The following is a 17,623-nucleotide window of genomic DNA, read 5'->3' on the forward strand; positions in this document are numbered from 1 at the left end:
TTCATCCCACTCTCTTTAAAAGTCAGACATTAGGAAATATTGGCTTAAATAACTGATATATCACAAGGATATACTACTTCATCATTGTTAGCACGCTAACAGTCCAAACAGGTAGCATCATCGAGCCAACTTGTTAAGGGACTTAACTTCAGGTTTGACATATATACTGTCTTTAAGTTATATATCTCTAACTTGGAGTTAAGTCCCTTAGCTATGAGCCAACGAAACAATACCATTGTTGATTCTTCTAAAGCTGATGACATCCATCATAATTTCCCTCATCCCTACACGAAGCATACGTATTTCATCTACTGTCCCATGCATAGGCCTATTTATTCATCCAATTACTACACTACTGTAAAAACATAATTTTGATTAATGGAGCATGCACAATTAATGAAGGAAGATTAGGAAACTAAACTGCTTGGAGTAACCCTGGATTGCAAACTGTCATGGTCAAAACATATTGATGCAACCGTATCTAAGATGTGGAGAGGTCTGTCCATTATAAAGCGCAGCTTTGCCTTCTTAACAACGCTATCAACATGGCAGGTCCTACAGTCCCTAGTTTTATTGCACCTGGACTACTGTCCAGTCGTGTGGTCAGATGCCACAAAGAGAAAATCACAATTGGCCCAGAACAGTGCAGCACGGCTGGCCCTTAAATGTACACAGAGAGCTAACATTAATAATATGCATGTCAATCTCTCCTGGCTCAAAGTAGAGAAGAGATTGACTGCATCACTACTTGTATTTCTAAAAAGTACTGACATATGGAATGCACTGAGATGTCTAGCACACAGCTCAGAAACCCATGCATAACCCACAAGACATGCCACCTGAGGTCTCTTCACAGTCCCCAAGTCCAGAACAGATTATGGGAGGCACACATTACTACATAGAGCCATGACTACATGGAACTCTATTCCGCATCAAGTAACTCATGCAAACCGTAGAATCAGATTTAAAAAACTGATGAAATACACCTTATGGAACAGAGTGGACTGTGAAGAGACACACGCACAGACACACGCACGCACACACACACACACACACACACACACACACACACACACACACACACACACACACACACACACACACACACACACACACACACACACACACATAGATTTTTTTGTTGTAGATATGTGGTAGTAGAGTAGTGGCATGTGGGCACACACTTAATGTGTTGTGAAATGTATATGTTTTAAAAATGATATCTGCCTTAATCTTTGCTGGACCCCAGAAAGAGCAGCTGCTGCCTTGGCTAATGGGGATCCATATTAAATATAAATATAAATACAACAAATGTTTGGTAGAAAATGTACCTTTATCTAAAAAAATATATTATTTCTATAAAAAAGTGTATTATATTATTCTTCTTCTTGTTTCTTGTGGCCAGAATTGCCTCATGTCTCGTCAAAATCCAAGTATTGTATTTCCCTGCAACGATTGTATTGGCTAAAATCACCCATGTGACACAATGACAGCCAATGAAACGTCTGCTTCCGCATTCATCAAAGTTATCTGCTAATGAGTAGAATTTTACTTTTGGCATGCTGTCGAAGCTTGGCTGTAAATCAGATACGAAATATTGGATGCAAATGCGGGTGTATTGATTTCAATATAGGCGAATCAATTGAGGATTAAGAGTTCGGAATTAATTCATCACCATCATTTGTAGCTCTGTTTCGAAATGCCGTTTGGGTGAGTATAGCGGCAATTATTTAAATGTTGTTCTGGCATAGGCAAATTTACTAACTTGTATCTATTTCACAACGAATTGTACCCGATCAAGAAGTACGTATAGTATAATCACTGAGCTGCTTATGTTGTGGAAAATATTTGTGTATAACGTTACTTATGTTATCAAAACTGCCATAGCCTGGCTTGTTGGCATTTGTGTGGATAATTACCTAACGTTATATTTCTCTAATGTTAGCTCAACAGTGGTTGGAAAATTGTCTTTCCATTTAAATTCGTTATCCATGTAGGTAGAGTTGTTCCGCACTTTTTTATTATCAGGGGTCCTATGGCCTACTGAGTCATTGCAGAGGAAAAAACGTGATTTCCCTCAATGTCTTAGAAATCTCTTCCGGAGAACATGGTCATCCACAGACAGACTTGATGGCAAAACAGTGCTCATAACTGGAGCCAACACTGGTATTGGCAAAGAGACAGCGCTGGACCTGGCAAAGAGAGGTAGGCCTACAGTGATACATACTCCATGATGATGTTTCCATACAGGAATGTGTTGTAACAGTTATGCAAGATGTTTCACCATAACCTGTTGAATATGTCTTGGGCTATTTCTCAATAGTTTTTTTTCTTGATTCCTCAAATCCTCTCCTCGCTTCCTAGTCAAAACGCTTTGGAGCCCATATTTGCTCATGTATGTTGGGATGCCAAGCAGTAAAACACATGATCATAGTTTGCAGTTTGTAGAACCAGTTGTGTTACAGATTCTCATCAATTTGTTGAAGCTTCTGTGTAATCATAAGACAACACGTAGTAGTATATCAACCTTTGTCCAACGTGGCGGCAGGAGTGTCGTGCTGCTGGACCATTGAGGAGCGGAGCCGGTAAAACTATTTCTGGAAAATGAATTCATTGTAAATAAATTATATTAATTACCAAAATTTAATGAAAAACTATAGGATGACAAACCACATAAATATGTGTAGTAGGTAGATGGCGGTTTCTTCCCTGTCTTCTCTCTGGTGTCTGTGCAATGATGTAGGTTCACTTCCTTTCAGCACCAGGAAGGGGGCTCCAATCGCTTAAAATGACAAATGATCTGTTGCCTACGCCTAATAGTCATACTCATCAATTATTATTATTACAAATAGAAGATCATTATTATTACAAATAAATGACCACTTCTAACAATGGTGATCTTTTAGTAAAATTAGATTAAAGCTGAATCAATGTCTCGCACGATCACACAATGATTCATTAGCATTTTACATAACAGAACCTAATAGCATAGTAGGCCTGTAACATTACTGTTACACCAAAAACTCCTCCTCGTTTCTAATGAGATTTTAGGATGGTTAGCTGAAGCTGAATAGTTTTCTCATGTGCCTCTTGTGGGATATGCATGGGTGTCTGAGCTGTGTGCTGGTAGTTTAAACAGACAGCTCAGAGCCACTAGGCAGGATATTCAGTGCATTCGTAAAGTATTCAGACCCCTTCCACATTTTGTTACATTACAGCCTTGTGTGACTGTTCAGCAGGGGCTGCTAATGGTTATTATTTTGCCCAGATATTTGTGAGATCCTTACATTCTAAAATGTATTCAATTATTTTTTTCCCTCATCAACCTACACACAATACCCCATAATGACAATGTGAAAAGATTTTTGTAAATGTATAAAAAAAAAGATACTGTTTCCATTGATAATCCTTGATGTTTCTACACCTTGATTGGAGTCCACCTGTGGTAAGTTCAATTGATTGGACATCATTTGGAAAGGCACACACCTGTCTATATAAGGTCTCACAGTTGACCGTGCATGTCAGGGGGAAAAACCAAGCCATGAGGTCGAAGGAATTGTCTGTAGAACTCCGAGACAGGATTGTGTCAAGGCACAGGTCTGGAGAAGGGTACCAACAAATGTCTGCATCATTGAAGGCCCCCAAGAACACAGTAGCCTCCATGATTCTTAAATGGATAAAGTTTGGAACCACCAAGACTCTTCCTAGAGCTGACCACCCGGCCAAACTGAGCAATCAGGGGAGAAGGGCCTTGGTCAGGGAGGTGACCAAGAACACGATGGTCACTGACAGAGCTCCAGAGTTCCTCTGTGGAGATGGGAGAACTTTCCAGAAGGAAAACCATCTCTGCAGCATTCCACCAATCAGGCCTTTATGGTAGAGTGGACAGACGAAAGCCTCTCCTCAGTAAAAGGCACATGACAGCCCGCTTGGAGTTTGCCAAAAGGCACCTAAAGGACTCTGACCATGAGAAACCTCTGTTCTCTGGTCAGATGAAACCAAGATTGAACTCTTTGGCCTGAATGCCAAGCATCACATATGGAGGAAACCTAGCACCATCTCTACGGTGAAGCATGGTGGTGGCAGCATCATGCTGTGGGGATGTTTTTCAGCGGCAGGGACAGGGAGACTAGTCAGGATCGAGGGAAAGATGAATGGAGCAAAGTACAGAGCTCCATGATGAAAAGATACTCTAGAGCGCTCAGGACCTCAGACTGGGGCGAAGGCTCACCTTCCAACAGGACAACGACCCTAAGCATACAGCCAAGACAACGCAGGAGTGGCTTCGGGAGACGTTGCTGAATGTCCTTGAGTGGTCCAGCCAGAGTCCGAACTTGAACCCGATCGAACATCTCTGGAGAGACCTGAAAATAGCTGTGCGGCGACACTCCCCGTCCAACCTGACAGAGCTTGAGGATCTGCAGAGAAGAATGGGAGAAACTCCCCAAATACAGGTGTGCCAAGCTTGTAGCGTCATACCCAAGAAGACTCAAAGCTGTAATTTCTGCCAAAAGTGCTTCAACAAAGTACTGAGTAAAGGGTCTGAATACTTATGTAAATGTGATATTTCATTTTTTTTTTAATTATATACATTTGCTAAAATTTCTAAACATGTTTTTGCTTTGTCATTATGGGGTATTGTGTTTTAGCTTGATAAGGGGAAAATACAATTTTAATCCCTTTTAGAATAAGGCTTTAATGTGAAAAAGTCAAGGGATCTGAACACTTTACGAATGGACTATGCTTTGATTGAAACAAAATATAAAAATAACTATTAGCCTAACACCATCTGCTCTAATTCCCTCGCAAAATAGTCATTCAAGAAGATATATAAATGCTTATTCCCATAAAACTGATTGAGATATGTGTTGGCAGAGGATGCATTTTATGCATATTCTAAATGATATGCTATTCAATCGGATACATCTGTCGGTACAAACTTTGACATGTTTACTTTTTAAATGATGAATTATATCACCTAAAAAATAGCAATACACCACTGGATAGCATCTTATGCCCAGACAGGCTTGTTGGTGTGTGTGACTGTCCAGCAGGGGTTGCTAATGGTTATTTTTACCCAGATATTTGTGAGATCCTTACATTTTCTAATATATATATTTTTTAATGTAGATATGAATGTTCTGTCCAACATCCTCCTGAAAAGCCTGTATGATTGACATCCTGAGTTGAATTCTGATTGGGCTGGAATAATTTAATAATATTCCCCCCACAATTTCTTCATAGGGGCCAGGATAATCATGGCCTGCAGAGACATGGAGAAAGCTGAAGGGGCCCTGAAAGAAGTCGTAGAAGGCTCTGGCAGCCAAAATGTTGTCATCAAGAAGCTTGATTTGTCAGACACCAAGTCCATTCGGGAGTTTGCAGAGACCATTAACAAGGGTGAGGGAGAATAAGACATGACTTGAAACTTTTTTCAGTTGCTTAGTTACTCCACATGGTGTCTCTATAGGGAGAATCCATTTGAATTCACTCACTTTTTGACAGCACCCCTTTTGATTTGAACAAAAACCTTCCATACATATTTGGCCATTGTAGAAGTGCTCAGAAGTGACGTTTTGGACCTGAATGACAAAACATTCACAAGAGAAAGATTTTCAAAGTTGACACATTTTGCATACCCCACCATACCATGAGACATCCATGTTTTCATCACTGGAAAATATAAACAGTTCAGATTGGTATAATTTAAAGCTTACAAACAGGGTTGTCAAACTATTTAATAATTTCTGGGAATTTAAAAAAAAAAATCAAAATAGTCATTCTTTATCTAAAAACGTGTAAACGTGCATATGCTGTAGCTTAGACCCTATTTTACATCAAGGTTTTTGTGTTGTGCCTGCCATTGTCATGTTTTGACTGAAAAATGTAATTCCCATTTTAGTACATTTTAAACTTTCAAATAGTACCACAATTCAACACTGGTCTGACCAATCAGAATCCATGCTTCAAGATTGTTTTGATCACGCGACTGGGATGTGTTCTGTGTAGCCTCCGAGAACAACATAGACGAATATACTGATACAGTGACAGAGTTTATCAGGAAGTGTATAGGAGATGTTGTACCCACTGTGACTATTAAAACCTACCCTAACCAGAAACCGTGGATAGATTGCAGCATTCGGGCAAAACTGAGCATGCGCAGACCAGCTGGCTGGAGTGTTTACGGACATATTCAATCTTTCCCAGTCTGTTGTCCCCACATGCTTCAAGATGTCCACCATTGTTCCTGTACCCAAGAAAGCAAAGGTAACTGAACTAAATGACTATCGCCCCGTAGCACTCACTTCTGTCATCATGAAGTGGTTTGAGAGACTAGTCAAGGATCATATCACCTCCACCTTACCTGTCACTATATACCCACATCAATTTGCTTACTGCCCCAACAGATCCACAGACGATGCATCGCCATCGCACTGCACACTGCCCTATCCCATCTGGACAAGAGGGACAATACCTATGTAAGAATGCTGTTCATTGACTACAGCTCAGCATTCAACACCATAGTACCCTCTAAGCTCATCATTAAGCACGAGGCCCTGGGTCTGAACCCCGCCCTGTGCAACTGGGTCCTGGACTTCCTGTCGAGCCGCCCACAGGTGGTGAAGGTAGGAAACAACACCTCCACTTCGCTGGTCCTTAACACTGGGGCCCCACAAGGATGCTTCCTCACCCCCCTCCTGTACTCCCTGTTCACCCTTGACTGCGTGGCCACACACGCCTCAAACTCAATCATCAAGTTTGCAGATGACACAACAGTAGTAGGCCTGATTACCAACAATGACGAGACAGCCTACAGGGAGGAGGTGAGGGCCCAGGGAGTGTGGTACCAGGAAAATAACCTCTCACCCAATGTCAACAAAACAAAGGAGCTGATCGTGGACTTCAGGAAACAGCAGAGGGAGCACCCCCCTATCAACATCGACGGGACCGCAGTGGAGAAGGTGGAAAGTTTCAAGTTCCTCTAAAATGGTCCACCCACACAGACAGTGTGGCGAAGAAGGTGCAACAGCTCCTCTTCAACCTTAGGAGGCTGAAGAAATTTGGCTTGGCACCTAACACCCTCACAAACTTTTATAGATGCACAATTGAAAGCCACCTGTCGGGCTGTATCACCGCCTGGTACGGCAACTGCACCGCCCACAACTGCAGGGCTCTCCAGAGGGTGGTGCGATCTGCACAAACGCATCACCGGGGGCAAACTACCTGCCCTCCAGGACACCTACAGTATCCGATGTCACAGGAAGGCCAAAAAGATCATCAAGGACAACAACCACCTGAGCCACTGCCTGTTCACCCTGCTATCATCCAGAAGGCGCGGTCAGTACAGATGATTCAAATCTGGGACCGAGAAGCTGTTTTTCAGTCTCTATCTCAAGGCCATCAGACTGTTAAATAGCCATCACTAGCACATTAGAGGTTGCTGCCCTATACATAGACTTGCAATCACTGGCCACTGTTCATAATTGGAACACTAGTCACTTTAATAATAATGTTTACATATTTTGCATTACTCATCTCATATATACTGTATTCTGTCCTATTCTACTGGATCTTAGTCTATGGCGCTCTGACATTGCTCATCTAAATATTTATATATTCTTAATTCCTTTACTTGGATTGTGTGTATTGTTAGATATTACTTGTTAGATATTACTTGTTAGATATTACTGCACTGTTGGAGCTAGAAACACAAGCATTTCGCTACACCCGCAATAACATCTTCTAAACACATGTATGTGACAAATAAAATGTGATTTGACAATGATGGTTGGAGGTCCACACATCAGAGAATGTTGACCTGAATGGGAATATCTGTTTTAAATTAGACTGTCTATCCTCCATAAGAAACCTATTGAAAGCATAGAAATGTAGATAATAGAATCGACTTGACCATTTAAGTTGCCATTCGACAGTGGGTGGACCAGCGGTCATCTTTGTGGTAGTACTTAGAAGTTAAAATGTCAATTTAATGTACATTTCAATGGTGTACCAGCTAAATTACAGTGGTCTGAATGTATAGGTCCATTCTGTGAATTATATTTATATGATTGAAATGACACCCACGCTGTATTCATTTTTGGTCTCAACCGATGGCGGAGCACAACACAACCTCAAATGTGAAATGGGGTCGAAGCTACAACATATGCGAATATGAAAAATATCTGAGTTTAGTTGTTTTTAGATATCAATTTTTATGAAATTTCTTCAACATATAAAATAGTTTGACAACACTGTAAGCTTTTAAATTATATCAAACTCAGCCATTTCTCGTTTCCAGTGATAATGGATGTCTCATGGTATGGTGGGGAATGCAAAATGGATCAACTTTGAGCACCTTTTATCTCTTTTTGCAATTCTGGTCCAAATAGTCACTTTCTGACCACTTCTTCCATGGACAAACATGTATGGAACGTTTTGTTTAAATCCAAAAGGAATGCTGTTAAAAAGGGATTGAATTGAAATGGATTTACCCTATACTGCTTGTTATTTTACCATAGCCACCTGCTTAATGCAAACCTCAGATGCTCTTTTCAACATATACAGGCTTGATTGTATCCCAACTTAATTGATACAATGGATTGATTCATTTGCACTCCTGACCAACAGTTAGACGTTTAACATTTTGAATATTCTTTTCTGTAGAGGAGACGAAACTCAACATCCTCATCAACAATGCTGGTGTCATGGTGTGTCCGCATGGGAAAACAGCTGATGGATTTGAAATGCAGATTGGCGTCAACCACATGGGTAAGTGACACTATGTAGCACAAGGAAGCGGAGTAAAATTCACCTTTGGGCAGACCTCACAATTCTAAAATGGCACGAACGTACGACAAATCATTGATAGATGAGTGTTTAACTGCGAAACAGCTGTACTAGTCACGTTACCCATTCCCATAAGGAAGTGCCAATGTAGCTGCTTACTTCCTTGGGGACAGAAATTTGGTTATGTTTTGACAGACGTCTCACTAAATAAATGTATCATTTACTAATGATTAACCACACGGATGAATGCGTGTGGTTCACACCAAAGGCAGATGAGCAAAGTTCCATACCACACAGCATTTCATACAAGTCGTGACTTGTACGTACTGATGTCCTATTATTGATATTTTACTACAGTTTTACGCTTTATGTAAATCTCTGTCCAGGAAGCCGTGCAGCTGTAGACGGGTTGTTCTTTTTTAGTAGCAAAACAGACGCAGGCGCAACTAATGGGGAACAACGAACTGGGTTGGCTTAGATTGTTTACAACATGTAAGCTATTTTTCGTCTCCAATGTTTATTGAAAACGTAGATACATTTGCACAATGAGCACTTGTTGTCTCTCAAATACATTGGTACAGTTGTTGGTTAGCTAGCTACTGTAGCGTATTTTTGGGGCATGTTAACATTGACATGAAATCAGTCAAAACACCTCAAAACAAGACTAGGGGTCAAGAACAAGATGAAACGAGCCACTTACGATTCCCCACATGGCAATTTCTTGCTAGCAACCTGGCCATCCAGAACCACAACAACAGGCTGACTTCTGCCCCGTGGAAGCGCACACATCTTTTTCGTGATGTCAGCTAACCCACCTGTAGCATAAGGAAGTGCGATAATAAATTCAGTTATTGTCTTTCTTATGATTTATAAGTTCAGTCGACACATTTTAAAGTTATATAGAGGAGATGTAATGAAAGGTCAGATCACAAGTGATACTAACTAATGCACCGGATTGAAGATGACCATCACCAGAACATGATTTTTGCACAACCACAGTTCAAATGCATGAATCCAATACAACTAATCAACATCAAATCTACCAATCGAAAGCTTTCAAAGCACCCCATCTTGTCACTTAGGTCACTTCCTGTTGACCCACTTATTGGTTGACCTGATCAAAAAGTCGACCCCGGCCAGGATCATCAATGTGTCCTCCATGGCTCATTCCTGGGGCATCATCAACCTGGACGACATCAACAGTGAGAAGGGCTATGACAAGAAGAAAGCGTACAGCCAGAGCAAGCTAGCTAACATCCTCTTCACCCGCTCCCTGGCCAAGAAGCTACAAGGTTTGGGTTTGTCCACTACTTCTGAGGCTTAAACTGTAGCAGTTTCTCTGGGTGTTTGTCATAGTTATAATCATACAGTCCCAAAGAATCAAACAATAATGAATATTATGTTATTACTGCATGATTACCATTTTAACATGTAAGTTCATAACAAATGCCTGGTCATATCTGTTACCGTAAAATAAAGTGCTACCACAAGATTTCTGAAGGGTGTTTGAAGCTGCAACCCTTTTGTCAAAAGTATTGAATTGAATTGTCCTCTATCAGGCACTGGTGTGACGGCATACTCCCTCCACCCTGGCGTGGTTCAGACTGACCTGTGGCGGCACCTGAGCGCACCTCAAGCAGCTATCATGAAGATGATCAGTCCCTTCACCAAGACATCCGTGCAAGGAGCTCAGACCACTATCTACTGTGCTGTGGCACCTGAACTGGAAACCAAGAGTGGTGGATATTACAGGTGTGTGTATGTATATATATATATATATATATACTGCTCGAAAAAATAAAGGGAACACTAAAATAACACATCCTAGATCTGGATGAATGAAATATTCTTATTAAATACTTTTTTCTTTACATAGTTGAATGTGCTGACAACAAAATCACACAAAAATTATCAATGGAAATCAAATTTATCAACCCATGGAGGTTTGGATTTGGAGTCACACTCAAATTTTAAAGTGGAAAACCACACTACAGGCTGATCCAACTTTGATGTAATGTCCTTAAAACAAGTCAAAATGAGGCTCAGTAGTGTGTGTGGCCTCCACGTGCCTGTATGACCTCCCTACAACGCCTGGGCATGCTCCTGATGAGGTGGCGGATGGTCTCCTGAGGGATCTCCTCCCAGACCTGGACTAAAGCATCCGCCAACTCCTGGACAGTCTGTGGTGCAACGTGGCGTTGGTGGATGGAGCGAGACATGATGTCCCAGATGTGCTCAATTGGATTCAGGTCTGGGGAACGGTCGGGCCAGTCCATAGCATCAATGCCTTCCTCTTGCAGGAACTGCTGACACACTCCAGCCACATGAGGTCTAGCATTGTCTTGCATTAGGAGGAACTCAGGGCCAACCGCACCAAATATGGTCTCACAAGGGGTCTGAGGATCTCATCTCGGTACCTAATGGCAGTCAGGCTACCTCTGGCGAGCACATGGAGGGCTGTGCGGCCCCCCAAAGAAATGCCACCCCACACCATGACTGACCCACCGCCAAACCGGTCATGCTGGAGGATGTTGCAGGCAGCAGAACGTTCTCCACGGCGTCTCCAGACTCTGTCACGTCTGTCACGTGCGTGTGAACCTGCTTTCATCTGTGAAGAGCACAGGGCGCCAGTGGCGAATTTGCCAATCTTTGTGTTCTCTGGCAAATGTCAAACGTCCTGCACGGTGTTGGGCAGTAAGCACAACCCCCACCTGTGGACGTCGGGCCCTCATACCACCCTCATGGAGTCTGTTTCTGACCGTTTGAGCAGACACATGCACATTTGTGGCCTGCTGGAGGTCATTTTGCAGGGCTCTGGCAGTGCTCCTCCTGCTCCTCCTTGCACAAAGGCGGAGGTAGCGGTCCTGCTGCTGGGTTGTTGCCCTCCTACGGCCTCCTCCACGTCTCCTGATGTACTGGCCAGTCTCCTGGTAGCGCCTCCATGCTCTGGACACTACGCTGACAGACACAGCAAACCTTCTTGCCACAGCTCGCATTGATGTGCCATCCTGCATGAGCTGCACTACCTGAGCCACTTGTGTGGGTTGTAGACTCCGTCACATGCTACCACTAGAGTGAAAGCACCGCCAGCATTCAAAAGTGACCAAAACATCAGCCAGGAAGCATGGGAACTGAGAAGTGGTCTGTGGTCACCACCTGCAGAACCACTCCTTTATTGGTGGTGTCTTGCTAATTGCCTATAATTTCCACCTGTTGTCTATTCCATTTGCACAACAGCATGTGAAATGTATTGTCAATCAGTGTTGCTTCCTAAGTGGACAGTTTGATTTCACAGAAGTGTGATTGACTTGGAGTTACATTGTGTTGTTTAAGTGTTCCCTTAATTTTTTTGAGCAGTGTATATATATAAAAATAACACCTGCTCTTTCCTTGACATCGACTGACCAGGTGAATCTAGGTGAAAGCTATGATCATTTATTGATGTCGCTTGTTAAATCCACCTCAATCAGAGTAGATGAAGCGGAGGAGACCAGTTAAAGAAGGATTTTACATTTTTTAAGCATTGAGACAATTAAGACATGGATTCTGTATGTGTGCCATTCAGAGGGTGAATAGGCAAGACAAAATATTTAAGTGCCTTTTGAACAGGGTGTGGTAGTAGGTTCCAGGCGCAGCGGTTTGTGTCAAGAACTGCAATGCTGCTGGGTTTTTCCACGCTCAACAGTTTCCTGTGTGTATCAAAATTGGTCCACCACCCAAAGGACATCCAGCCAACTTGACCACAACTGTGGTAAGCATTGGAGTCAACATGGGCCAGCATCCCTGTGGAGCGCTTTCAACACCTTGTAGAGTCCATGCCCTGACGAATTGAGGTTGTTCTGAGGGCAAAGGAGGGAGAACGTAATATTACACTGAACAAAAATATAAACGCAACATGTAGTGTTGGTTTCACGAGCTGAAATAAAAGACACCCAGAAATTTCCCATACGCATAAAACCTTATTTATCTAATTTTGTGAACAAATTTGTTTACAACCCTGTTAATGAGCATTTCTCTTTTGCCAAGATAATCCATCCACCTGACAGGTGTGGCATATCAGGAAGCTGACTAAACTGCATGATCATTACACAGCTGCACCTTGTGCTGGGGAAAATAAAAGGCCACTCTAAAATGTGCAGTTTTGTCACTCAACACAATGCCACAGATATGTCAAGATTTGAGGGAGCGTGCAATTGGCATGGTGAGTCGGGGACAGACTCTTGACCAGATCAAATGACAATTTTGGAGGCTGAAAGATGGCGGGATTTTTGTTTTACACGTTTAAGTATCACCCAGTCTCTGGCTGAAAGAAACCTAGCATTCAGGGGTTCATCAGACAAACTCTTCCAACCAGACAATGGAAACTTCCTAAAAGAGGTTGAATTACTGGCAAAATTTGACCCCGTTATGGAAAATCATCTCAGCAAAATTAAAGATGGAGAGACACATGCTCATTACCTTGGGAAGCGCACACAGATTGAGCTGATACAGATTGTGAGTGACAAGATTCTGGAAGCAATTAGTAACTCAAGTAAGAGACTCAAAGTACTTCTCCATTATCTTGGACTGTACACCTGACATTAGTCACCAGGAGCAAATGTCCATTATTCTGAGAAGCGTGGCTTTTAAAGGGAAAGCCAGAGATCAAGGAGCACTTTCTCAGCTTTGTGAATGTTAAGGTTACAACAGGCTTGAATCTGTCCACTGTCATCTTAGATAAGCTGAACGAGCTGAATATTCCATTTGAAGATTGCAGAGGGCAAGCTTATGATAATTTGGCCAACATGAAGGGCAAGCACCAAGGAGTACAAGCCAGACTGCTGATAAAAAAATCCCAGAGCTGTGTTCGTCCCATGTGGAGCACATACTCTAAACCTTGTCATTGCAGATGCTGCCAAATCTTCAAAAGATGCAATTGGGTTTTTTGGGCATGTGCAAAAGTTCTTTGGTGCCTTTTCAGCTGGCACACAAAGATGGACTTTGAAGAAACACCGTAACATAACTGTGAAGTCATGGAGTGACAAGATGGGTGAGTAGGCTCCAAAGTGTTCATGCAATCAGGTATCAGGCTTCTGAGGTTTGGGAGGCGTTACTGGAAGCCAGACAGACGATCAACGATCCTGTGGCCAAAGTTGAGGCACAAGCACTTGCAGAGGAAGTTGGGTCCTACCGCTTCTTGATTTGCTGTGTGAGATACTGACAATGACGAACAAGGTGAACAAGCTCCTCCAATCCTCCAATTTAATCTCAAATGCAAAGGCCTCCCTCACTACATACTGGGAAACTGGATTCTCGGAGGCCCAGACAACAGCCAAAAGCATTTGTGAAGAAATTAATGTGGAGGCTGTTCTAAAAGAGAAGAGACCGAGAAACAGCCAGAGGCATTTCAGCTATGAGGTTCCTGATGAACCAGTGACTGATGCACTGAAAAACCTTGAAGTCTACTACTACTTCAAAATTGTGATCGACTCTGCTGTGACATCCATGGATGAGAGATTTGAAACACTCAACCAGGTGAAAACCAAATATGGAGTGCTGCTGAACTTCAGCACTGCCTCTCAGATGTCCAGTGAATCTTTAAAGGCTCACTGCATGGAACTTAAACACTCTAACCTTCAGAGATGACTGTGACATCAGATAATTATATTTTATCGTTGGCAATTTGATTGCACAAACATATTGTGACGAGATCCTGAGGCCCATTTTTATTTTATTTTATGAAGTTATCTATGACCAACGGATGAATATCTGTATTCAAAGTCATGTGAAATCCGTAGATTAGGGCCTAATTAATTTATTTCAGTTGACTGATTTCCTCAAATGAACTGTAACTCAGTAAAATCAATGAAATTGTTGCATGTTGCGTTTTTCTATTTTTGTTCAGTATAGGAAGGTATTCCTAATGTTAGGTATACTCAGTCGATATGCACATGCAGGATATTTAGTTTTAAAGAATACATCGATGAGTGCGATTCTTCCAGCTTCATCAATACATGTCATTTCTTCTAATATTATTGCATTTGTATGTAGTATTTTAAATTAAACGGTGTTAGATACATGATCGTCTTGTCTGTGTGCCCACAGTGACTGCGCACCAGCCAACTGCTCAAGCTCTGCTTCAGATGATGACACGGCCCAGAAACTGTGGGAGCTAAGCTGTCGGATGCTTTCTCTGTCATGGGATTGAATAACTCCCAAATAGTTGTATGGTTTACATTTGAGATGTATGAGCACTGAAATGCTATGAGCACTGAAGAATACAGCAAATGTACAGCATTTTAAATTAAAGTCCTTTGTCCCATGGATACATATTATGATGTGGTATTTTAATTGAAATGATGTAGTTGACAGTACTTGTAGATGTAAATACAATTTAACATGGTTCATTGCCACTGGCATTTGAGATGGAATATATGGTTGATATTGTTTTTGTACCCTACTGTACATATATAGTCATATAATATTGCACATTATTAGACTGCTGTTTATTGTCGATAAGTAAGTAATCACCAACATTAAATCACTAATCTGTAACTCCCACGTCAATTTTGGGACTTTTAAATGAATGATATATATATACGCATTGATATACAGTACCAGTCAAAAGTTTGAACATACCTACTCATTCAAGGGTTTCTCTTTATGTTACTATGTTCTACCTTGTAGAATAATAGTGAAGACATCAAAACTATGAAATGACACATATGGAATAATGTAGTAACAAAAAAAGTGTTATTTTAGGTTCTTCAAAGTAGCCACCCTTTGCCTTGATGACAGCTTTGCACGTTCTTGGCAGTCTCTCAACCAGCTTGAAGGAGTTCCCACATAAAAATGATGCTGAGCACTTGTTGGCTGCTTTTCCTTCACTCTGCGGTCCAACACATCCCAAACCATCTCAATTGGGTTGAGGTTGGGTGATTGTGAAGACCAGGTCATCTCATGCAGCACTCCATCACTCTCCTTGGTCAAATAGCCCTTACACAGCCTGGAGGTGTATTGGGCCCTTGTCCTGTTGAAAAACAAATGATAGTCCCACTAAGCGCTAACCAGATGGGATGGTGTATCGCTGCAGAATGCTGTGGTAGCCATGCTGGTTAAGTGTGCCTTTCAATTCTAAATAAATCACAGACAGTGTCACCCGCAAAGCACCATCACAAATTTGGACTCATCAGACCAAAGGACAGATTTCCACTGGTCTAATGTCCATTGCTGGTGTTTCTTGGCCCAAGCAAGTCTCTTCTTCGTATTGGTGTCTTTAGTAGTGGTTTCTTTGCAGCAATTTGACCATGGCCTGATTCACACCGTCTCCTCTGAACAGTTGATTTTGAGATGTGTCTGTTACTGAGGTGCAGTTAACTCTAATGAAATTATCCTCTGTAGCAGAGGCAACTCTGGGTTTTCCTTTCCTGTGGCAGTCCTCATGAGAGCCAGTTTCATCATAGCGCTTTATGGTTTTTGAGACTGCACATTAAGAAATTTTTAAAGTTCTTGAAATGTTCATAATTGACTGATCTTCATGTCTTAAAGTAATGATGGACTGTTGTTTTGCTTTGCTTATTTGAGCTGTTCTTGCCGTAATATGGACTTGGTCTTTTACCAAATGGGGCTATCTTCTGTATACCACCCCTACCTTGTCACAACACAACTGATTGGTTCAAATGCATTAAGAAGAAAATAAATTCCACAAATGAACTTTTAACAAGGCACACCTGTTAATTGAAATGCAATCCAGGTGACTACCCCATGAAGCTGGTTGAGAGAATGCCAAGAGTGTGAAAAGCTGTCATCAAAGCAAAGGGTGGCTACTTTGAACAATATCAAATAAAAAATTGATTTTGATTTGTTTAACACTTTTTTGTTTGCAACATGATTCCATGTGTGCCATTTCATAGGTTTGACGTCTTCACTATTATTCTACAATGTAGAAAATAGTAAAACAATTAAGAAAAACCCTGGAATGAGTAGGTGTGTCCAAACTTTTGAATGGTGCTGTACACCCAATATAACTTGAATGCCTAATGAGCTCAGTTCATCTGTCGTACCCCATCAAAACCCAAAATATGAGATTGTTTTACTCTATTGCTTGTAAACAATGTAATTGTAAACAAACACTGTATAGCCTCAAACCATGGTTAAAACTATAATATTGATATCATGGGTGGTCAGTCCTTGCAAACAGCTCTGAATTTGAGACTGGTAACATTAACCGAGCCCCATCCCTCAGCTCTTTACTAAATCAGTGGCGGGATTGTCGCTTTGTTATTGTTTCAAATACAGATTTACCCTTTAAGGATATTTACCAACTCAGCACTTCATAATGAATTTCCACTGTACAGTGGCTTTCAAATAATATTTTCTACATTTAAAAAAAAAACATTCTAACTTACAGTTTTCTAAAATAATACTATAATTTTTCTAAACAATTACAAAGGGATGCCTTTAGCGTCATGTAATTTCCTTGTTAAATGTGGTCTATTTTTCTATTATGATAGAGCATTAAAATATCTACCAGCATGATTGTAAGTGTGTGTTTCCTTTTCTGTCATTTATATTTTGTTGGATACAGTAAATTATAAAAGTGATCAGATCTGGACAATTTGCAATATGTTTGTTTAATTGTTTATTAAAGACATGAACATAGATATTTTCCAGATCACTAAACCTGCTCCATTTTTAACATTCCAATCTTTAGTTTTGTCATATTTGACTGATATTTCATTGCTACTCCACCTGCTGCACACTACAAAGATTATTGAACACAACCAGAATAAACAAGAATAGCATGAGATGAAAGAAGCATTATACACTACTTATAAGATTATCTAACATTGACTAT

At 41.2% G+C, this 17,623-nt stretch overlaps 1 protein-coding gene across 2 annotated transcripts; it reads left to right on the plus strand.

The window, feature by feature from the left end:
- The first annotated feature begins 1,513 nt into the window (after window positions 1-1,513).
- Window positions 1,514-17,304, plus strand: LOC139531835 (retinol dehydrogenase 12-like). Of its 2 annotated transcripts, XM_071328718.1 has the most exons (7): window positions 1,514-1,710; window positions 2,090-2,205; window positions 5,245-5,400; window positions 8,665-8,769; window positions 9,870-10,079; window positions 10,347-10,539; window positions 14,872-17,304. In XM_071328718.1, the coding sequence occupies exons 1-7, from the start codon at window positions 1,700-1,702 to the stop codon at window positions 14,972-14,974; spliced, it is 894 nt and encodes a 297-aa protein (XP_071184819.1). In that variant the 5' UTR covers window positions 1,514-1,699; the 3' UTR covers window positions 14,975-17,304. The 2 variants fall into 2 exon arrangements, with proteins under 2 accessions (XP_071184819.1, XP_071184820.1); XM_071328719.1 differs by lacking the exon at window positions 5,245-5,400 and having other exon boundaries at window positions 1,519-1,710; window positions 14,872-15,092.
- Window positions 17,305-17,623: the final 319 nt, after the last annotated feature.

Source organism: Salvelinus alpinus, chromosome 10 (assembly GCF_045679555.1).
Source record: "Salvelinus alpinus chromosome 10, SLU_Salpinus.1, whole genome shotgun sequence".
NCBI lineage: Eukaryota > Metazoa > Chordata > Actinopteri > Salmoniformes > Salmonidae > Salvelinus > Salvelinus alpinus.